Source organism: Scatophagus argus, chromosome 19, assembly GCF_020382885.2.
Source record: "Scatophagus argus isolate fScaArg1 chromosome 19, fScaArg1.pri, whole genome shotgun sequence".
Classification (NCBI taxonomy): Eukaryota; Metazoa; Chordata; class Actinopteri; family Scatophagidae; genus Scatophagus; species Scatophagus argus.
The window spans coordinates 4,360,406-4,383,224 of NC_058511.1; the positions used below are offsets into that span (position 1 = coordinate 4,360,406).

Below are 22,819 nucleotides of genomic sequence, written 5' to 3' on the forward strand. Positions count from 1 at the left end.
TTATTCAGGGTTTCCACAGGCAGGTTCTTGAGCGGCTGACTCAGCTGGAGCTGGTCAATAATCAGTACCGCCGCCTGGCCAGAGAGAACCGGACTGACCGAGCCAGCCAGCTCAAAGCCATGGTGCACGAAGGCAACCGGCGCTGGGACACACTGCACCGCAGAGTGGCCGCAATCCTCCGCCGACTCAAGGTAGAGTGGAGGACGAAGAGCCTGATGCTGCACTGCTCTTAAAAACATCTCAGATTTATATTCGAATCAGCTGAGAGCAGAATGATTAATAGCTATCACCTTTTTCTTCACCGTTCTTGCAGTACTTCACCAGCCAGAGGGAGGAGTTTGACAGCACCAGGGAGAGCATGCTGGTGTGGCTGACCGAGCTCGACCTGCAGCTCACCAACGTCGAACACTTTTCAGAGAGCGACGTCCATCACAAGATACAACAGCTCAACGTGAGGACACGCAGACGCACACACACAGATACTTGTTGTATGGCGACAGCACTACAGACAATCTGTAAATCATGATCACTGTGTGTGGGGGAAAAAAAACCCTCATTTTTCTGAACAAAACACCTCTTAAGAGTTGTGTTTGGTTCCTTTCGGTTTTCAACATCCAAGCGTTTTCCTACCTCAGTCTGTGCTCATTCAACCGTCTTCCTGCAGAGTTTCCAGAAGGAGATCACCCTGAACACAGAGCGTATTGACGGCCTGATTGTGTTTGGAGAGGGTCTGATCCAGAAGAGTTCACCACAGGATGCAGCACAGATAGAGAACGACCTAGAGGAGCTGCATTCCTACTGCCAGGAGGTTTTCGGCAGACTGGTCCGTTTCCACCAGCGCCTCAGCCAGCCCCCGGTGAGCTGGACCACATACACTCATTCTCCCTTTCATAAATTTAAGATATTTTGTCAAACAACCAAATCTGCCTTTTTCTACTGGAAAGCAACAGCAGCTAGAAATGCTGTGACACATTGTTTTGAATAATTGTTGTGAAACTCTCTGTAATGTATCTGCCCCTATCAAATAAACATTACATTAAATCAGGGAAAAAGACCTCACAGTACACTTTCACCCCTGTTTGACTGCACTGGAAACAGAGTTACAAAGTGCATAACAGTTGAATAAGCTAAGTAAGCGATAAAATATGGTGATGTAGTAACCAGAAACAAAAAATAGACCTCAATATAAACAATAAGGAGAAAGAAGAAGAAATGTGCTCTTCAATAAAAGTGAGTTTTTAAAAGATGCAAATTCTGTGAAATGGACCCCTAAGATGCTCAGGCAGGAGGTGCAACAGCCAGGACCACCCAGAACAAGGATCTTGTGTAACTAGGAGTCTGATCATGCAAAGCCCTTCAAAGTTATCAGCAAAATCTCAGGGAGCCACTGCATGAAGAGTGAAGACTGGCAGTGATGTGATCAGAGTTTGCCAAAAACTTTTGCAGCAGTATTTTGGGATGAATAGAACAGAAATTCATCTGGCTGAATGCATATCATCTCTTTTCCGCAGGTGGTCAAAGAGGAACCGGAGCTCTCTGATACTGCCTTTTCCTTGGAGTCAAGCTTGGAGCTGATTGGCCGGCGGTGGCTGGGGCGGAGCCACGGCAGCCTCCCGGCCACACCCACCCACCTGCTGGCCTCTCCACTGGAGCGTTCGGGGCGGGAGACACCTGTCAGCGTGGACTCTCTGCCACTGGAGTGGGACCACACCGGAGACGTAGGAGGATCATCGTCACATGAGGACGATGATGAGGAGGAGGAGCGGGAGGAAGAAGATGAGGAGGAGAGAACTTACTTCAGTGCACTGTCAGGTAGATCCACAGTATCATATAGTTTTGTGCTACAGCAACATTTCTTAAATGTGACAGGGTAATAAAACCGGGATGCCATGTTCACATTTAAGGAACCTTTACACGAACTTTAAACCAGCAAGTAAAGTTTGTCCCTAAAAAAATATGTTCCTGGCTTACTGGGAAAGGATTTATTCAGTTTGTGGAAGCTGTGCCAAAATGAACGTGATAAACATCTTAATTAACAGGATTTCATACGTTAAAGCTAAAAAAAAAAAAAAAAAAAAAAAAATGTTAGTTACATCAGATTCACACACACACTCATAAATATCCACACACCATCTAGTCCGACACGTCTCTCCTCCCAGAGGTGAAGCCGAGTGAGAACCGGGAGGAGTTTGTCGACGCCTCCTCACTGGGCAGGCACTCAGTGAGGAGGCCTTTGACTTAACAAATCCACTCACAGCTCTCTGTGGTGAATTAAGTTTCCAGCAGCTCACACATCACTGCTATCTTATTGCTGACATGCTGATGCTGCTGCTCTGATACTTCATGTATGTCTGGTTTGGAAAATCCTTTAGTGCCAGTGGAAATGCTTTCCACTCTTTTCTTTCTCTGACACTTTTTTTGAGCAGCTTTTCTGCATTTTACACACATTGTGGTATGCTGGCTGGCTTATGGGTGGGATGTAATTAAAGGTAAAAAATCTCAGAGAGATTTCGTTTTATTTGTTTGCCGGTCTTGTGTTGACCTGCAAAACAGAAACTTAAGCCGTGGCTGCATAAATTGCTTACTTTCACTTTTTAAAGTCAGCTTTTGTGAGCACACGTCTTTTTCATTAATCTTTCAGCATAATTTAAAAGTTTCTTTACCTGTGTCTTTCCTCAGTAAAGTAAGTTTTTATCCCTTTCCTTCATGGCCTTCATCCTATTCCAACAGCCTGTCTTATCTTCCTCACTTTTTCTTCCAGAGTTTTCTCATCATTTTATCCAACCTCATGGCACATGAGTCAGGGACTTCATCCTTCTTGACAGATTTATAATAGCCCAAAATGAATAAGACCTTCTCTTTGAGATGATCAGCTGCCTTCACTGAATGTTACACCATCCGTCTGCTTTTGAGGGGAATCTGAATTATCGTTTTATTGCATGGAACAATAATAAGAGTAGAAAGTCCTGTAACTGTTCAAGGACTGGTGTGAACTGGTTTCCAGTTTTACACGTGGACGGCCTCTTGGCTTTCTTAATGCAGGTTCTGGTTAGCATTCATTTTTCTTCAGTGAAGTTTTTGTATTCTAATCACTGAACACAAAAAAATGTTCTTCCAGTGTGAGCAAGTTATAATTTGATCCTGTTGATTTTAATCATCGAAACGGGGTGCTAAAATTAAACATGAGTCAGCAAAATGTAAAACCAAAAAAACTCCCAGCGGGGAACATTCAGAACTAAAGCAGAGTCAAATTAGAAGTAGAATTGGTAGGAGATACTGTTAGATTAAAGGGACTTTGCCAAAGCTGCCAAAGGGCGTTTTGGATTAGAGCTTTTAATGTGGTTTAACTCCTTTTGTGCTTGTGTTTCAGTTTCAAGCAGGTCTGTGGCAGCACACGAGTCTCCAAGATGGCGATCGCAGGCAGGCGCAGAAACACAATCCCCCCAACTGGACTCGGAAGGTCACGCAGAGGCTCCGCCCACCCTCACCAGCACGCCTCTAAAGCACAGCTACGTACGTTTCAAACACATTACCCCAGTGTGCTCCAGTTAAAACCGCTGATCTCTGAAAGGAAATTTGAACAAAACACGAGCAGTCGCTTCATACAAAGTGTGACTGTTGTGTCCCCAGTTGCGTCTCATGTCCGAGTGCAGCGGCAGCATCGAGGACATTAAACGAGTCTCGCTGATCCTGGATGATGAAGAGCAACCGGAGGAGCTCGGCCTGATGGGACTGACAGCCGCAGACAAACAGACAGGTGACAGACCAACATAATTGGCCACATCAAACTGCAAGAGCGAGGCAGGCAATAAATGTGCAGATTAGTAATCAGTTTGAAAGAACAGAAAATAATGGCTGCCTGAAAGAGTAGTAAAATTCATTTAAAAAAATATAAATCACAGCAGTACGATTTGCCAAGTGGTTGATGTGAGGTAATATAATTTGTAGTAAATAAGTTGTATGTTTTAGTGCACCTGACATCATGGCTAAAGTTTGCCATACCTGAGGTTACTGATTCCAGCTTTAAAGGAGCAGTTTGGGGTTTATATTTTACACGCATCCACAGGACACACGGCTACCAAAACCACAAACTGAACCCACCATCTGTAACCGTTTGTGCTTTCTCAGGTGTCATTGAACGCTGGGAGCTGCTCCGGGCTCAGTCCAGCAGCGACCAGCACGCCGGCCCTCAGGAGCCACAGCAGCTCACGTCCGACCTTGACAACATCACTTCCTGGTTAGAAAATGTGATCCCGGCCCTAGAGTGCCTCCAGCAGCCCGACCCGGCAGCCAGTATCGAGGACATGGCAGCCAGAGCCAAAGAACTGAAGGTGAATTTTCAGGACAGGCAGAACAGATCTGGTGATGAGCACTTAGTGTTTATACTCAGAGATTTTTCTTTTCAGGACATGCAGAAGATGTTTACACGCTACAAGTCCGTCATGCTCGCTGTCAACCTGCGAGCTCAGGAAGCTCCAGAACTGCAGGAGAGGCTGGCAGGTATGAACCGAGACTGGAGTCGAGTGTGCACGGGCCTCCAGCAGCATGACGTGAGTCTGAGGAAGACGCTGATGCGCTGCCAGGTGAGAAGGAAAACCAAGTAGTCATTAGAGCCTGTTCATGCACCCTCAAGGCCTGTGGTGTTTTCAAAGACGGGATGAACTTTCACTTCACAAGTAGGGTTTGTCCTGTTCTGTTAGATCATCAATACTCTTTCTCCTCCATGCAGGAGTTTCATGAAACCCTCCATTCTCTGCTGCTGTGGCTGGCCCACGCAGAGAGCAGGCGCTACGCAGTGGACATCAGTGACCCAGACACACCTGTCAGAGCCCTGCAACAGCACCGCAAAACGCTCACAGTACGCGGACATAATCACATCATGCCAAGTATTCACTTTCCTGCAAGGACCCACCGACACCATCTCTAATGCTTGTGGTTTGCAGGATCTGCAGGAGGAGCTGCAGGCCAGGCAGACCCAGCAGGCCTCCCTCCAGGCTCTGTGGTCTCAGCTCCAGCCTGCGGAGGAGGAGGCCGGGGAGAGCGACGAGGCCCGGGAGAAGCTCCACGTGACCGGCAGCAAACTGAAACTGCTGCTGAGGCAGGTGGGCCACGACCTCGGCAGTCTGCAGCAGCGCCTGGTAAGACTTTAAACCATGAAGTCATGTCATGACAGGCTGTCATGATATTGTAACTCAGGTAACTTAGGTATTTTAAATTCTCAAGTTTGTTATAAAAAGTGACTACATTTAATTTAAAGACATGTCGCAGTTTCACATCAAAATGGCTTACAATTCACTTTATTTTTTCGCCCGTCGCTATAACTTCCAGGAGAGAATGAGGAAGGAAGTACATGAATGTGACTAAATGTAATGTGAATAAAACTTTAAAATGTTAACTTATCTGTGCAGTGGGTATGAAGACAAAAACTCCCCACACTACTTCCGTTCCTCCTAGTGGCAGAAACTACATACTGTATGTTTAGCTGATTTAATTGTTTTTTATTTTTTTGGCAGGCACAAAGAAATAGTAATCTGGGTTCCTAGTTATGTACATGTACATATGCTGAAATAATAACATTTCATTGTCTTTAATTCAGGATTGTGAATCTGGATCAGAGGTCGAACACCAAAGCGCGTCTGCAGATGCGTCGCAGGAGGCCACAAATTCAAAGAAAGGTTCCTCTACACGAAGGTATGCAGAAGGACATCGTTATTTTATTGTACTATTCAGTTCTGCTGCGAAAAGTTTGATTTCTTACAGAAGAGAGCGTTCACTTTGCTGACATCACTTAATAGCATGTAAACTTTACGTGTTCCCGCTGTAAACTAAGCGTGTGTGTGTGTGTGTGTGTGTCGAGCAGAGAGAGGGAGTCATCGCCGCCGCGGTCGCTCTTCTACCGGGTCCTTCGCGCCGCCTTCCCTCTGCACCTCCTCCTCCTGTTCCTCCTGCTCCTGCCCTGCCTGATTCCCCTCTCAGAGAGCGACCCCGGCTGCACCGGGGCCAACAACTTCGCCCGCTCCTTCTACCCCATGTTACGCTACACCAACGGGCCGCCGCCCACCTGAGAGAAATGTACGTTGTTGTTTTTTATATATAGAAAAAAGGCATTTGGGGGTTTTTTTGTTGAAGGAACAAACTGTCTAAAATTTAAAATTGATAAGTTAAACTGATGAATGAAATTGATTTCTAAATCTAAATCTTCTAAAAAAAAAAAAGCTTAAAACTGCAGGAAGTGTATTTAAGTGTCTATTTTACATATTTTAGAACAGCTTGTATTTATTCCACGAACTAAACCACCCATTGGACTGCATTTCAATCAGGAAAAACCCCACATGTAAATGGAAAGAAAAAAAAAGCTAAATATTTTTAGTTCAATAATGCAAACATCTTGAAACCGTCCAAGTAAGCAGTCACAGCAGTCCGTCTGCTTAACGAGTCATACAGTAGACTTTAAATAACCTTCTGCCACTTTTTAGAACCGAGAGGTGAAAACCAAATGAGGTGAGGAAGTCAGTTTAATACGATGGCCTTAACACACCATCTGAACACAGTATCATAGAGGTTTTATTAAGAAATGTCTTCCTTTGTCATTTGCATGTTTATATTCAGATATCACTCGTGCCACAGACCTAACTGTACACTGTATGTTATTTTGTGTGCGCTGCCGACATTTCATTTTGTGTAACAAATGCAAACAAAAATAATGTCTGATCTGTTTTTAGACTGAACTCTTAAAAAAAACTTTATTTTTTACAGCAGAAGACACTGGTTAAATTTGAATGTAATCTTTGTAAGGCCCAGAGTTTTATACGCGTATTTTTTTGGACGCTTGCCGTTTGTCTTGAGTCGATTGTGAGCAGACGTTTCCATGCCTCCCAGCGAACAGCGGAAACACTGCGGGTTTAGCAGGATGACGTGTTTGTACAGAATCTAATAATACAATGCTTATTTATAACAACAAGCAGTGGATTTATGCTGTGTATTTTATGGTAGTAAACACTGATTGTTTTAATTCTATTGACTCAAAGCGTGTTTCGTTTTGCCCAATGATGGAAAAAAAAAAAATGTAATATATCAGAGTTTTTTCACTTTGACGATCAATACACCAAACAGAGCTCTAAAAGCTATAAAGCAGAGCTATAAAATCCCTAATTTTATAAGAATGAGTTTATTTGAATCTTTTGCAAAGCCAGCTTTTGCGACTGCACATGAAACACAGATCCAGAGCCTGGAGCTAATTAGCTTAGCATAACTAAGTCTAAAACCACAAACAGTTTGCACATCAGCAGCAGGCTGATTTTCAAACCTTGGAGAGAGATTCAGGTTAGCTGTTTCCCGCTGCTTACGGTCTTTAAATGTCCAACCATTCAGAGCCAAACCCTGTAGCACATGTATCAAAAAGAATTGAGTTAACCAAAAAATCTGCTCAAAAAGTTAAGAGCACTCATGAGACTTAAAGTTCATTCTTGACCTAAAAGACAGTAGGTAAAACTCTAAGTCAAAGACCACTTGCTACCTTTTGCTGGAGCAGTCAGAAGCAGAGCAAAAGAACCTTACTGAATTATCTGTACAATGTTGTTGCTTTATTTCATGTTGTAAACCAGAGAGAGCGGCTGAGTGCAAGAACGACAAAAACACATGAAAAACACACTGCGAAATGTCTTGTTTTTGGACACTGGAGGTCCACAGTTGCCGCGTCTGTCCTGGATGATTTGAAAAGTGGATTCAGAGATAATTAACTAAAAGCGCTCACCAGGTATTAAACAGGCACGTTACGGCAATCTTTTCAGAGAACATTAGTTACAGTTCAAGTGCATGCACACAGTGACGGTACACGTTAACATGTATGGCGATAAAGAGTTCCTGGGGTGTGGTTAACAAAGTCTGCATATTTTCATATTATGCACCCCTCTTTTGGTGATCCTGATCGTCGAAGCTGCATCGCGACTGTGCACACAACAGCTACTGCAGCGAGTTGCAAGATACAAAAATGGCTTTCTTCAAGCAAAGTTTAACAGGTATGGGTGTAATTATGTCTTAAGAGCAATAGCAGTTATGATTCTTCACAGGAAACAATTTCAACGTCTTTGACAGTAAAGCCAACAATGTACAGTGATAATTAGGTAATCTGGAGAAGTTGTGCTAGTGCATGGAGAAAAGCGCCCTCTAGTGGTTGCCAGGAGGCCTGCTGTGACCCAACAAAAACTACAAATTAGCTGCCTCAACAGAATTCATTTCTGGGTTAGTTTCTGACCGGAAACACCACTGAAAAAGCTCATCAGTTTCCTGTTTTGAGAGTTGTTGACTACAGTTCCTACATTACTTCCAATGCAGTTTCTGTTCTGCTAGCTTTCAGTTCTCAGTTGCTTTTGCAATCTTTTTTTTCTGTCCGTAATATACAATAAATGGGTCTCCGAATGTAATTTTAACCAACATAAAACAGTGGTATTGCATGTTTTTAGCAGGCCTAGCCCCAAGCTATTGCTTTTGTCAAACATTTTAGGAAATAAATTGTTCGCTTTTCTTATCCAGAGTTATACCCAGTCTACACTACATGAATTTGGCCCTGATTTTTCAATTACCGACAGCTGGTGGTGATCACAGGCGACAGATCAGAGACAAATCAGCACTCAGCAGCCACTTAGCTTAGCATAACACCTGGTTACCAGCAGCTCAAAAGCTCACTAATTTACATTACATTTAGCATGTTTAATACCTACGATAACGCGTCAAATTGTCACATTGTGATTTTTGTACAACTTACAGTAAACGAACAAGATCATGTTGATTAGTGAGCTTTTGATGTCGTGACAGACAAGACCAGGCTTGCTGTGTCCCACCTGTTTCCACCCTTTTAGCTAAACTATGTGGCTACAGCTACAAGGCTTTTACTGATCTTCTCATCCAACTTTGAGAAAGGGAGTGAAAAGGAGTATTTTGCCAAAATGTCAGACTATTCCTTTAAGATAGAAAAACTAGGACAGACAGATAATATTAGACTTTATCAAATATTACAAGGTAGGTTTAGGCCACTGAATTAATTTTGTTGATATAAAACTCCAGTGTACACCCCAAAACACCAAAGGAATAGTTAGATCTCTATAGAAGCTGTATAACCCTCTGTTACCTCCTCCTATACGTCACTTAACATATTGCCTAAGTCCATATCAGTTTATTATCTCTGCTTACATCTCGCAGTCAGCCTAAGCCCAGAGTGCTACCTGTGACCACTGAAATACTGTCTTGCCTTAGCACATACAAGTGGTTCACTAACTCATATGATTACATGAAAATTTAAAGTAAGTACTGGTGCTACTGAACAAATGATGAGAACAACGTCTTCGTGTTCCTGTTCCACCCTGGCTGTTCAACGTGGTGGCAAGGCAATGAATACTGCAAGTCTGGTCTGTCTGCAGAACGAACATTTGAAACGTTCTCCACAATTAGTGCACAGTGTGTTTCACACAGAGCGTTCAGAGTTCAGCGCTCTGGAGGTCGTCCCTGTAAAACACTCGTCAGTCTCGTGAGCTAGTTTTGTGCAAAGCTATGAAACTTCACTGCATTTGAATTCTGATCCGACTACTGGGGTTCACCTCCGCCTCCAGTGCCGCTGGGAGTCCAGGTGTTTGACGGGCCGCTATCGGAGCCGCGTGGCCGAGCAGGAGCCTCCCTCCGGTCCTCGGACTCCTGCTGAGGGGGGCGGCGAGGCAGACGGGAGCTGTGCATGATGTGGGCGTCCAGCATCTCCAGCAACAGGTCATACAGAGGCACCATGTTCTTCATTTTCATGCAGTGGAGGTGGTCCATGCCCTTGTTACTGCACATTTTAGAAGAAAACCAAGGCAAAAAAAATACCCACAATACATCAATTAAGCGTGATATCGGAACATTTGATAAGCAAGCATCACTGGCCCAACATGGGGCTCCTTTTACCTCACATGGCGGATGTGTGAGAGCAGCATGAGCAGGTGCGCGAGGCGGGTGTACTGCTGGCGGAAGGTGAGGCCGGTTTTGGCGATGGCCCACACCAGAGCGTCTGTTATAGCATCCAGAAGACGCAGCAGCTTGGAGCGACTCTGCAGCTCCTCGCTGCCCTCTGAGGAGCTGAGGCACATGTCTGGTAACACACACAGGTGACAAACAGGTAATTCATGCTCAGATGAGAAAGGCGGTTGAAGCTTTTGTTTAGTCTCATCTCTGGCCGTGTTGATAAGATGCTATGTTTCTCAGTTATTTCAAAGCAAATTCTGTGTAAATATTGTTTCTACAAGTAAAGAACTTAGAGGTAAAATAAAGCCATGTTTGTGTAAACTACTGTGCATGTAGAGAAAAAAAATTTTAGTTCTCTCTTTAAAAAGCATTTTCACTCCAAAGGACATCAGGGTCTCAGCAGGTAATTTGCCATATCTGAACATGTCCAAGCTTTTTACATTCTGGGAGTGAAAAGTTAAAAAAGCTCTTTCTTGCTGCTAAATGTCCAGAGAGAAGGAATCAGTGGAGGCAAACAGAAACATTGGTGAACCATTAATTACTCCCCCATGTAGCTGCTCACCAGAGAGGCCATGGCCCTGTTCATCTTCACACAGGTACTGCCTGTTATTCTGAGCACAAACCCAAATTATACACAGTGTTCCCATTAGGAAGTTATATGGCTGGTCCCCTTGCCAACCATGTGCAGACTCACACAAAGGATAACACTACATGCTGAGACACCATCTCGTTTAAACCACCCGACTGTCATTCTCTCTCTCACTCACACACACACACACACACACACATGCGCTCACTCACTGGAGTTTAGGAGGATCATGGCCTTGAGACAGACGTACTCCTCCCTCTGGAGTTTGAGCTCTCTCACTCTGGACGTGGCAGCTATCAGCATATCAAAGATCTCCACGAAGCCCTGGACGCAGCTTCCCTCCTCTCTGCAGTGCAAAGACACAGACACAGAAAGATGTCTGTCAGCCATCGCTTTCAATTCTCACTTCACCGAACTGGGCAGAAGTCATTTGGAAAGAATTCTGTTTGGACTGCATTGTAACAGTACATTATTATAAAGGATCAAGTACTGCAGCTAAGCACAATTCTCAGGTGCTTGTTCCTCCCTTACTATCAGATTTACCATATTTTCCATTTTGCGCTACTTCATACTTCTACTCTACTACACTTCAGTGGGAAATAAAGTCATCTGTTTTCCACTACTATTTGAATTGCAGGTGCTTTCATATTAAAACATGATAAGCTTGTAACATGTGATGCATTTTAAACAATAAGCTACCCAGAAGTACATGAAGTTCCTACTACCCGCACCAGCCTTGAGTAATAATTAGATGTTGATGCATCAATAATAATAATCCAAAAATACAATAATATATCCATAATCAGTTCTGCTTGATAAGTAGTTTTACTTTTGATACTTTAACTACCATTTCCTAAAAAAATTCTGGACCTTTTTGCACAGGAGTATGTGTTCACTTTGGTGTCAATTATCTGAACACTTGATCTGCTACAGGAAGATTCATTTTTCCATGATTCGTGAATTGCAGCATGCACTGCTGCACTTTCACCAAGATTCAGTATGATTATAAAGGCCACCACAAAGGAAATTTTGTTTTGCACAATGTAAGGAAACTTTTTGAAGCAGCTGAGTACCAGCAGAGAGCAACCAAACGTGGGTGCAGAAGTCATCAGTGCTGCAGAGCTTCTCAGTTTCTCTGTGACAGTCTGCAGAGAAGACGCCATTTTGAACTCGCACAGATCAGCTTGTGTCTCTCAGGTTAAGGCAGACTGCATTAATACGACAGCAAACACTCCCTTTTTGTCAGAAATAGAACAGTGACCCTGGAAAACATGCAGAGTTTCCTGTGTATCCCTAGAAAGTCTGAATCCACCGTGGGAATGGTGGACCCCACCACTTCACAAAGGTAAGTACAGGATGTAAATACAGGCATGAAAACACTCCTAAACTGTGGGTGCCACGGTACCTGCTCAGGCTGAGGTCGGGGGAGAAGATAAGTTTCCCTGGATGTTCCTGTGACCTCCACATCAGACCGATCATCAGCACCTCCAGCCAGCAGCACTCCAACAGGTGCACCTGGTCCAAGAGACTCAGCTCTATAAACCCTGGGGAACAGACAGACAGGATGCACAACCTCGAAACCAGAACAAAACTGTGCAAAACGTGAAGAAAAACAGAATGCAATCATCTGTGAAAGAACTGTGTTTACGACAAGAGTTTTACAAAGTGTGCCCATGTGGTAATATACTTTGTACAGTCGTGTTTTACAAAGTGCTGGACCTTGCCCCGTTCTTGCTTGTGAATTACTGAGCCTAACCAGTGAACCTGTGTACCTGTGGAATGTTCCAAACAGGTGTTTTAGAGCTTTTCACAACTCTCCTAGTCCTCCTTTTGTTGCTCAAATTGGTCAAAACCTGTTGCCGGCATCAAATTCAGAATAAGCATGTGCTCACAAAAAATGCTGAAGTTGGTCGTCTTTGTACTGTTTTCAGTTGAGCAAAAAGGATGAACTATCTTCAGGTTCATGGCAATAAATGACCATAAGTGCCCAATGATTTTTATAAATGATAAATAATTTAGGTGATTTATTATGCATATATGAACAAGCATCAGCATCTTGAATGTGAGGACTTAATCGCAGCCCTAATTTAAACATTTATTCACAATGTCTTGCATTGGGCCTCAAATTTGGTAACAGCAGAGTTAATTTTTTTGGGATCATGTATACACTGTCAAGTACAGCCTGATTATCTGATTTCAGCTGGGTAATAAGTGACTCTGCCTGTCAAGGACCCTAAAACATGCCACTTTAGGGTGAGGTTAGAGCTTTCTGTGTCATATCTGGACGGGACTCCCATGTGTTTGAAACTTTCATATCGTGCAGAGAAGCAGCGTGTCTAATAAACAGAAACACTTGTCCACCTCCAATTGCAAAAACACACTGCAACTCGAGCTGCGCGGGACTCACATGCTAAATAAAGCAGGGATAATTGCTGTGTCAGGCCAGTCATTAACAGAGCTGCTCAGCTGACTGAGCAGCTCTGCAGCAATGTTTGAAAAGATGAGAGGCATAAAAATGTCCACATGTCATTCTGTGTATCATTAAGGTAGTTTTTATTGATGCTCAAGAACAAGTCGTGTTTGGCTATTTACCTTTGACTGTGGTTTGTCTTTTTCATCTCTCCTCATGCATTTTGGTTTCCATGAGCATAAAAGACTTCAATTACTGTGTATTATTTCTGGACTCAAAGACAGACAAAACTAGAGTCGTATGCTTGTGTTGATCCAAATTGTGCGTAATAACAACAAACAACATAATTTTTGCAGGATAAAAGATTCTTGGAGAATTATGGATTCCTATACTGCGACAGTCTTCATGTGATGTCAGTCAAAACCTGAACTCTGTAATAATTAATACAAAAGTGGTAACAAAACAGTCTGGAATTGGGAAATACTCTTAGTCACTTTCATGCTGTGAGGTACATGAAAAGACTGATACCACGTTTATGCCTGTGCATAAAGTATGGAGCCTGAGCTATGAGACGATTAGCCTAGCTTAGCATTTATTAGTGGAAGCAGGAGGAAACAGCTAACCAGCTCTGTCTAAAAGTCAAAAATAGACTTTAAAAGTTAGTACTTAATATTACACTTCTTGTTCCTTTAATGTACATACGTCAAACTCAAGGCCAGCAGGACAAATCTGTTACGACAAGTACAGTGTCCAAACTAACCATAAACTACAAGTCCCAGAATGCATCCCGAAGCCTCCAGGAAGTCACTGTGTACGGATTAAGCTAACACAGAACATGCTAGAGCTACACTAGTTGTTTCTACTTGCTTCTAGCCCTTTTGCCAGACCAGCTAAGCTAATCACCCCTTAGCGAGGACACAACAGCAGGAAATTAGTTAGTGAGTGATGAGGAGTAGCCTGCATTATTCAAACTCCTCTTGTAAAAAGTTGATTGTAGCACAATAAAAGGTGTCAAGAATAACATAACATAACATAACATAACATAAATAACATGGAATGATATCAAACTCTTGCACTTATGTGGTTAGAATACACTTTGAACAAAAGTGTATTCAGACACAAACTATAATTTTATTTTGAAGTATTCCTGTACATCTGGACGCACACACCTGGAATCTTCTTGGCCCAGCTGATCATGTGAACCAGCTCCTTATCAGCCAGGTTGGTGAGCGACATCATGATGTTTGCTTCAGTCAGCGGCCTCCTCATGTCCTTCATGAGGTAGGTCTCCGGCGGCTCGGCCTCCATTATTCGCTCAATGAGCTGCTCTGAGGTCAGCTCGGGCCGGTGGGGCGCGTTTAACGAACTCACTGCTGGTGCGGTCAACACGCTCGGTCTGTTGGTTCTGGCCTGTGAGGACAGACGGGTCACTCGCCTCATCTGGGGGTTCCTGTAGTTTCCACGCTCCTTTCGCATACCTGAGATAAAGAAAATGAAAAAGGGCTTATTTTGCTAAACACATATAACAAAGACAATTTTTTTTTTTTTTTTGCTGATTTTCATATTTTAGCTTTAGCGGTCAAATGCTCCACTATGTCCACTAGCAAGCGGCTAACTGCTGTTGAGTAGGCAACGAACACTAAATTTAGAACTTTTTTTTGCCAGCTGAAAAGAAAATACAAAACCTCAAATACAAGAAAACAAACAAACTAACCACACTTGGTCATGCCAACTTCATAGCACTTGCGTAGGCGACACGCCTGGCAGCTCTTACGGCGGTTTTTGTCTATAGTGCACTGATTGGTTGCTGGGCAGATGTAGTCATTTTTTCCTGCTGAAACAAAGAGAATGAGATGTAATTCAATCTTGTTGGCTCTCATGAATATGGATTATAAGGTAAAATCCAGTGTTTGGTGAGAGTTATGCAAATGCCTGATGTGTGTGCATTTATAAAGCTTCTTGCATCCCAGTTTGAGATTTTTAATGGGACTAAAATTTGGCAGCTGCACTAGCAGCTCTGTGAGGCCGCCACTTACAAAGAGGTGCTAATGGTCTCACAGTCACTCCCTGATGTTTAGGTATGCTGTCCATCATGTTCACCATCTTCCTTTAGCATGTTAGCATGCTATCGTTCACTAATTGGCACTAAATACAAAGTTCTGCTTAAGTTAACTGGAGTTTTAGCAGTTCTGCAGGTATTTAGTCATAAAATCGAAATGCTGAACTCATGATGACGCTAAAGTTAAAGGTAAGCGATTAACAAAGTTATTGCAGTTATTATCGTGAGGGTGGCATTAACATTTGCACTAAATTTCACGGCAATCCATCTATAAGTTGAGGATAAATCTCACTGAAAAGGTCAAAGGTCAACCCCATGGTAGCACCAAAGGAAAAGAAAATCAGAGAACTGCTTTAGTCAGTAGGAGCCATCGTAAAATTTAATATTTAATATTCTGACCTGCAGCAAGCACTGGATGAAATGTCGGGAAATCACTAAAGTCTCTAAGAAGGTGACCAAACTATTGACAACATTTGTGTGATTGTGTCCGTCTTTGGGTCTCACTTTGGATGCTCCTCTTGAAGAAGGCCTTACACCCCTCACATGACCAGACGCCATAGTGGTAGCCTGAGGCGTAGTCGTGACACACAGCACAGTAGTGGAGGTCCGATTTCCCGCCGGATGACATCATGCCTTCCTCGCTTTCCTGAGAGCGTCTCCTCGCACTCTTACTAACAGACAAGTCTGAGTCATCATTATCCAGGATAAAAGTGTGTGCAGAATGCAGATTGGTTTAATTAAGTGTACTGCATGTTCCATTTTTATAAATCATTAACACATCAGTAAGTTAACCGAACATTATTTCAGTTTACTGCAGGTGATGATTAAACAAGACAGGAGAAGATGTGGAAAGACGGGGAGAATGATTTCATGTAGATATTTAACAATTTCAACAGAAATGAAACTGTGAAATGAGGCTTGAAAGATTGCTTGAATAATTAGCAAGTCAGTCAACAGATATTTATCACATTTTCATTTTATCACATTTTCTGCATGTCAAATGTAATCAATTGTTGCCTTTCTATGTAAATGTCAATTAATATTTTGGGCGTTTTGGCCTGTTAGACAAAACAAGCACTTCAAAGACCTTGAGCTCTGGGAAATTTTTCAGTATTCAATTGAAAAAAAAATAATATTAATAAAGTTCAACTCATAATTAAAAATAATTACAGCCTCTCTACCAACAGGAAGTGATGCACCATCCTACCTGCTTGCTGACACATGGTCCAGCGGCGACAGCTCCACCCATGGACTCTGGATCGGCTGTCCGTGCTGAGGCCGAGTCTGGGGGTGGTGGGGGGGTATGGAGGGCCCTACGTGGCCATGGCTGGGCCAGAATAAAGAAGGGCTTAGTGACTGATGGACAGCGGGGCAGTCTGAAATGCCAGGACTGGCATAGCTGAAGATAGTTGGACTGTAGAAAGGTATGGTGGTGAACTCGTGGCCGAGGTCGGTGTAAGGGGACGGGATGCAGATGGGCTGGCTTGATTCCAGGGAGGAGCTTAGGATTGGGGAGAGGACACGACAGCCAACTCGACTGGAGTCCACCTTCTGGAGCTGGAGGAGGGGCTGATCCTTCTCTGGAGAGGAGGCAACGGCCATCGCAACTACAGATGCTATCAGTACCAGTAGACAGACCGCATCATTTACAAAGAATATGAGCCCGGGATGAAGTCATTTTTAACCTTGATGTTAAGTTCACTGGGGTAATGTCATTATCTACGACCACCGGCTCCAAAACAGAAGAACAGCAGAGCCACCTACAAGGGCCAGCGTAGTCTGATGTCGCTCACGAGCTCAACTTAACTCTGCCCACGGTGAAATGAGCTGCGATGGATCACGTGATCAACCCGACAAGCAGAGAGACAGCTGATGTGATGTAACCCGGAGGACAGCCCAGAGCAGGGAAGCCGTTCAGCGCTCAGTCTCAGTCCAGCCATGAGTCTCGTTAAGCGGCAGCATGTGGAGGCAGACGTGGTGCCAACTTTTCCACCTGGAGGGTGAAGAGAAAAGCACCAGCTGCATTACTCGTGTACGGGTGGTGAGCTGCCAGACCTGACAGAATAAATTACTGATCTCGATGTTATGTAATTTGGCAAATTTACTTGCAAAATTGGCTTAAATGTCAAAACTGTGACTGCAGATTTAGACCCTCAAGAAATTTTCAAAAATGCTTATGCATTAGATTTTAAAATTGAATATCTGCAATCCTCATGCAAAAAACAACTTTCATTTTTCTTAATTAGTTATAAAAAGGCAGCATCTGGCAATGGGAACAATAAAATGGTCAAAAATAAAATGTCAAAATGCTTTTTTTTCCCTCTCAAATTTTCAAATGATTATTCTTTAGTATACTTTAGGCTCGTAATAGGGATCAAAACTGATTATGGTCATAACTCAGACATGCAAGACCCCAGCATGTTATGAGAACCAGAGCTGTTAAATGTGAAATTCCAGGCTTCAAACTGGAAAAATTTTCACTGCAAGGTGGAATTTCACTTCTTTTAGAGGAGTTCAGTGTCTGCAAAATGACAGCAGGAAACAGGAAGCCAGGGTGTATAATGTACTGCAGACAGAAACAGTGGATCAATAAATACAGCACACACACACACACACACACACACACACACACACACCGTACAGTCTAAGGACAAGTTAGTTTACTCTTACGACATCTGATACAGCAAATCCAGCAGAGTTAATCATTCCTGGGTGGCAGGAGTCTGTCTTCAGTCAAAGTGTTGGTACACACTGTCTCCAAATTTCTGGCACAAAACTCAATTCTGGAAGTCATTATTTATCCTGAAGGAAAAAGGCCCATTGATCTTGCCAAATGGCCAAGAGAAGCTGCAGTTTGGCTCGCCAACAAAACTCTATAATCCGTAGGAGTTTAGTGCTGCAAGCGTAAAATGAACTGTGTTGAGAACTGGCAGTAATTAAACTCACAAATCTGAAAAGAGTACAAGAGGCCATTTATTATTCTGGATACGGTAGAAAGCGCCAAAGTGAATTTTCATTTTTATGATATCAAATTTAGATGTAACAGGAGAAATCATCCTTACAGCTGTGCAAACAGCTGTTACTTTTATCATCACAACCTCACAGCTATTTGAGCAGTATATAACTGTGTATTTCTGTACCACGAGCAAAACACCATGACAACCACTGATCCTTTACAAACAAATAAAAGAAACGTATTTTCAATTGCAGCTTTCGCTTCACTGAAGAGATGTGGACACATTATGGTCGTTTGAAAGAAGGATGCGCAATGTTTGTTTTATGTTGACGGAGGAAGGAAGGACGAGGGTTAAATGAAGCAAACAAAACCACAAACAAACATATTTCATCCTGTTTGAAAAAAATTAAGACAAGCAACGTTAGTGAGTCCCTACAAACTCTGGTGTTTTTCTAGGGAAGAGAAAGTCATTATCGAGGGAGAGAAGGAAAACCACACCATCAATCATGAGTCAGGTGTGACGTGAAAAAATCCAATTTAGGAATTCAAATGAACAGCTTAGGGTTTTAAATTTTGTTTTTAAGGTTTCAAAATTCCACAGTGTGTCTTGAAACACAACGAATCTGACAATCAGATTAGTAGGTGGAGACAGTGGAGCATTCAGGACTTAAAGAGAAGCCGATCGTGGCTAAAAGAAGGTGGACACGAACGCAACATCAAATCCTCCATATCAAGCGTTTAAAGGTCATAATGTGTCACTGTTGTGTTTACGGCTCCGTGAACTGCACCCAATTGGCCAGAAACATACATTTTAAGAGATTTTAAATGAACTTACGCATTTTGTGAGTGGTGTGATCAGCGTTCACCCAAAGGTCCAAAACTATTGTTATTCAGCCTCCCAATGTTTTCAATCATGATTATCGACTCAGTGATACAGAAATGCATTTCTCTCCCTTTGGTTTGCCAAATATTTTGGTTTTTCAGTGATATTTGGTTTGACAGATTATCCATCTTCAGCTCATATTAGTGGGGGTGTTTTGGCAGCAGGAAGGATGGCGTCACCTCCATCTTCTACGGGGTTTATCAATTGACCCATCCTGATGAAATGCCAGCAGACTAAAGAGTCTGAGCTATTGTACGTTTGAAAGTTCAAATTACTTTGCTTTCCAGCTCATCGGTTTCTGCTTAAATCACGGAGAAAGACGGATGATGCTGAAAACACACCATCCTGTTTGAGCAAAGCGAGCAGTCCGGTTTCACTGCGTTTCCAGTGACCTCGTGTCTGTAGCCAGTGACCCGACTCCTCAAACAAACGAGTCACTTTACGGGAAAAGATGGCAAGATTTTGCTTCTTTAATTACCACGTGGGAGCAAAAGCAGATGTGGATGAGATTTTGTCTCCTTTGAAGCTTTGACCTTACCTTCAAAGCTCCTCACTGTCAGCTGGCAAGCTCACCCTGAGAGAAAACCTCCCGGTTCCTCCACAACGCGGCTCATCCTGCCACCACTAAAACCTGCTCACACAACAACAAGCGCCGAGACATGGACAGTAAACCTTGATTTATTTTTAGAGATTCGGTTTTAAAGGTGCAACGTTGAGCCGTGCAGGCCACAGCAAACCCATTAGCTGCTGTGCTTGCTGCACTTTACTTTGTGCTCTAACTCGTGTAAACTAGTTGCTCTCGTACATCAAAGGCAGAGAGCAGAAACATGAATAAGACAAAAACGTTGCAGTTTTGGGAGCCAGACTGTGTAACAGATTTAGCGGTTTTGTGTAGATACTGCACCAAATGTTGAACTAGAGGCTGAGGCGACGGTGCTACTGAGCAAAGTTACGCTAGTTAGTTATCTTTTGGCTTTTCCTCTCCATGAATGATCTGGTGTCACTTTTTGGCTCCACTATGTTTTTCCCTCCATTATAATAATATCTAGCTACTGTTTTATTATGTGGTTAAACTCAATAACTAAGACGTTCAAGAGTCAAAACAGATTTTTCAACGGCTAACGCTATCTCACAAGCTGGCCATAACTAGAAGGAATGCAGTCATTTTTTTGAATTAGACATTTATAATATGGCTAAAATTTATTTTTTTGTATCATTAAAACGTTTAAAAAAATCTGATTTTGGTCTTTACAGTAGTAGCCACAGTGTTTCTGGTTTTATTCAGGACAGCTAAGAAATGAGGGAACTTCGTTATTCAAACAGACACACACGCACGCGCATGAAGCATCCATCCCCGCCAAAAATTAGACCCCAAGGTCAAAGCCAAATTCAGTAAAATGTGAAATGACCGAGCTGTTCCTGGTCATTAGCCAGAAGTGCATGCCTTTCACACGAGAGCTCAAGGCCACGTCGTGTTCCCAAACTAAAAATCGCACTGCCTCCCTAAAACGAGGCGGAAACGGATGTGAAACAGCCCTGCAGAACGAAGCCGCACTTTACTATATACAGTAAGGGCGTCTGAGCGGGGATGTGAGTGGTGGTCAGTGCCAGGGAATGTGGAAAAGTCTCACTGAATTGTTTGCGCCCTCAAGTCGACGCCGAGGAATTTATGAGCTCAAATTCTCAAATTGTTTTGGAAAAGAAAAATGAAATGTTAACATTAAATATAAAAGGCTGCGTGATATTTCACACCCATCTACGTGTCCACCGGGAACACCAACACAGTCCACAGCAGTCCAGGAAAACTACTTGTGTGAAAGGCTGTTTTAACCCAAGCCACAACTCTTTCAGTTAATTTGGGTCCACTTCTCTGACACCGTCACAATGTCAGCCTCGAACCCTTGAAACTGAAGCTGCTACAACAGAACGGTAACAGAGGACACTTTGACAAAATTGGCTGAGATAACTGAGGAAAAAGCTGAAATTAACTGAGCTCAGCCTATAATTTCTTCACATTCAACAAGTCTTTTTGGGGAAAGGTTTGGATGTAGAACAGCCGCAGATCTGAGAGTGAAATCTCTTTCATTTTCCTCATACATTTTTGCCTCCTAAAAGCACTCAGTTCATTGAGACTCCAGCAAAGTTTACATTTTACATTCACAATGAAGGCAGCCTTCAAACCAGTGATGCAATTGTACAAAATGACTCACAGCAGGACAAAAAGCTGAATGAAAAGCGTGTATTATTTTAAGACTCTGTATTTCCTGTAAAGTAAATAAAACATGTGCACAGTTCAAACAAGGGAAATGTAAATTCATACTGTCTGTGCCAAAGCAGCTGGCTGACAGTGGCCGCTTGTTTACACAAGTGATAAGTACTTTTTGAAGTATTCACATGAGACTTGTTTAAATTTAAAAACCTGCTTCTTTAAACCACTTTGGAGACCCACAAGGAGACACAATCAGGGCCTTGAGTCCCACTGATTTATATCCCAACGTGTTTCTGGATGCACCTAAAGATGCGCAAAAGACCTTTGAGGTTACACCTGTGGTGACGCACATCCACGACAAACAGTTTCATCTGCACGAGTCCAACACATCCAACATGATCCATCGGCCCGTTTGCAGACACAACTTCAGCCAGAAGCTGTAACGCCGATCCAGACAGGATAACAGAATTAAAACCATCTTGGTGATGGTTTCTTGTTAACCAGCTGAAGTACGCAGTTTGTTGAATGTCTCGTGTTTGACGCACGCAGTTGCAGGCCTTCCACTTGTTGCATGTAGCCTCAGTATCTGATAATAAATGAGTGTTGCAGCCGGGACTTGAGCCTAACGCCTTCACACACGTCGCCTGCTTCACTGCAAACATTAATAAGTTTGTGTGCTATTTTTAAAACTTGGAAATGTTCTTACCTCTAGTTCCAGGAACACCCGCTACAGACAAAGTTGTCTCAGTGTGAAGTCCTGTGTTGGTGTTGATGTGTAAAATAAACTGATTTTCATTTATTTAATCTGGAGCCGTAACGAGCCTCAGAGAGACCAAACACTGAGTAAGTTCACCCAGAAGTCAGACGGCGTTCACATGAGACTCGGCTCTCACTTTCAACACGGAGCCAGACGACCAGCTGCGTTTAGGGAAATGCTGTCAAGCCAGGAAGAGTGAGATATACAACATCCGGACAGGACCTTCAAAATAAAATCCTCTCGTGACCGTCTCTGGGGTCCTACCCTGGCTGTAAAAAAAAAAAAAAAAAGAAACAAAAAACAAAATCATCCGTTATGGAAGAAGTACTCAGATCTTTTACCTAAAAAGTAATACCACCGAGTAAAAACACTCATTCAAAATCATATTAACCATTAAAGTAAAAAGTACAACAGTCGCCTCCAAAATGTAGCTGTTGTTGAAGTATAAAAAATATAAAATGGAAAAGTAAAGTACAGTTAACCAAATTAGCCAAAACTTCAACAGGTCTAAAAAAACAACATGTTTTGCAAAGTTTTACAAGAATTGTTAAAAAAAAAAAAAAAAAAAGATTTAGAGAAATGTTTCACTAAGAGCCTCAAAGGTCAAGAACAACCAAGTCCCAACCACTGGTACGAGATTTTTAGTTGTTTTTACGTTAATGTAATGCTTTTATTTTGAAGACAATCACCTCTTAGTTCCGTCTTTTATAATACTATGTGAACTTGAAGCTGGTCCGCTGAAAGTGATCCAGCGACGTCAGATAAAAACCACACCTTCCTGGTTGGCGTCTCGCCGCCCAGCACCAGTGACTCAAAATCGTAATTAGATTTTAGTCTGTTTACTTAGTTTAAATGTTTCCACTCAGTTAAGGTCAGACACAAGCACATAAATGATGAATTTAAATGTTAGACATGCAAAATATTTTTCCATGTTAGTATTTCACTTAGCTGCAGACTGTCACTATT

General features: G+C 42.7%; 2 protein-coding genes across 25 annotated transcripts in view; one reads left to right on the top strand and one right to left on the bottom strand.

Annotated features, from left to right (window-relative positions):
- LOC124050106 (nesprin-2) overlaps positions 1 to 7,015 on the top strand; it is a 76,008-nt gene extending 68,993 nt beyond the window's left edge. For 21 of the 22 annotated variants that reach the window (XM_046372239.1, XM_046372238.1, XM_046372246.1 and 18 more), the window contains 12 exons: positions 9 to 191; positions 314 to 451; positions 665 to 856; positions 1,512 to 1,812; positions 3,371 to 3,513; positions 3,631 to 3,757; positions 4,129 to 4,331; positions 4,407 to 4,583; positions 4,730 to 4,858; positions 4,944 to 5,138; positions 5,597 to 5,691; positions 5,861 to 7,015. In XM_046372239.1, coding sequence (XP_046228195.1) covers positions 9 to 191; positions 314 to 451; positions 665 to 856; positions 1,512 to 1,812; positions 3,371 to 3,513; positions 3,631 to 3,757; positions 4,129 to 4,331; positions 4,407 to 4,583; positions 4,730 to 4,858; positions 4,944 to 5,138; positions 5,597 to 5,691; positions 5,861 to 6,065 — 2,088 coding nt within the window. In that variant the 3' untranslated portion in view covers positions 6,066 to 7,015. The remainder of the gene's footprint in view (positions 1 to 8; positions 192 to 313; positions 452 to 664; positions 857 to 1,511; positions 1,813 to 3,370; positions 3,514 to 3,630; positions 3,758 to 4,128; positions 4,332 to 4,406; positions 4,584 to 4,729; positions 4,859 to 4,943; positions 5,139 to 5,596; positions 5,692 to 5,860) is intronic. The other variant, XM_046372249.1, reaches the window with a different exon arrangement.
- Positions 7,016 to 7,561: 546 nt separating this feature from the next.
- Positions 7,562 to 22,039, bottom strand: esr2a (estrogen receptor 2a). 3 transcript variants are annotated; one of them, XM_046372266.1, is made up of 9 exons: positions 21,803 to 22,039; positions 16,256 to 17,041; positions 15,553 to 15,719; positions 14,704 to 14,823; positions 14,159 to 14,467; positions 11,985 to 12,123; positions 10,792 to 10,925; positions 9,934 to 10,117; positions 7,562 to 9,817 (listed from the first exon to the last, which is right to left on the bottom strand). In XM_046372266.1, exons 2-9 carry the CDS (start codon positions 16,648 to 16,650, stop codon positions 9,580 to 9,582), a joined length of 1,686 nt encoding a protein of 561 aa, XP_046228222.1. In that variant the 5' UTR covers positions 16,651 to 17,041; positions 21,803 to 22,039; the 3' UTR covers positions 7,562 to 9,579. The 3 variants fall into 3 exon arrangements, with proteins under 3 accessions (XP_046228222.1, XP_046228223.1, XP_046228224.1); XM_046372267.1 differs by having other exon boundaries at positions 14,704 to 14,820; positions 21,803 to 22,038; XM_046372268.1 differs by lacking the exon at positions 21,803 to 22,039 and having other exon boundaries at positions 15,553 to 15,732; positions 16,256 to 16,405.
- Between the last annotated feature and the right edge of the window lie 780 nt (positions 22,040 to 22,819).

Coding starts and splice junctions, on each gene's coding strand:
- esr2a (XM_046372266.1), bottom strand. CDS start 16,650: ATGGCCGTTGCCTCCTCTCCAGAGAAGGATCAGCCCCTCCTCCAGCTC. Junction 14,468..14,703: donor AGTTGGCATGACCAAGTGTG/GTTAGTTTGTTT, acceptor TCTTTATCTCAG/GTATGCGAAAGGAGCGTGGA. Junction 9,818..9,933: donor TCACACATCCGCCATGTGAG/GTAAAAGGAGCC, acceptor TAAAATGTGCAG/TAACAAGGGCATGGACCACC.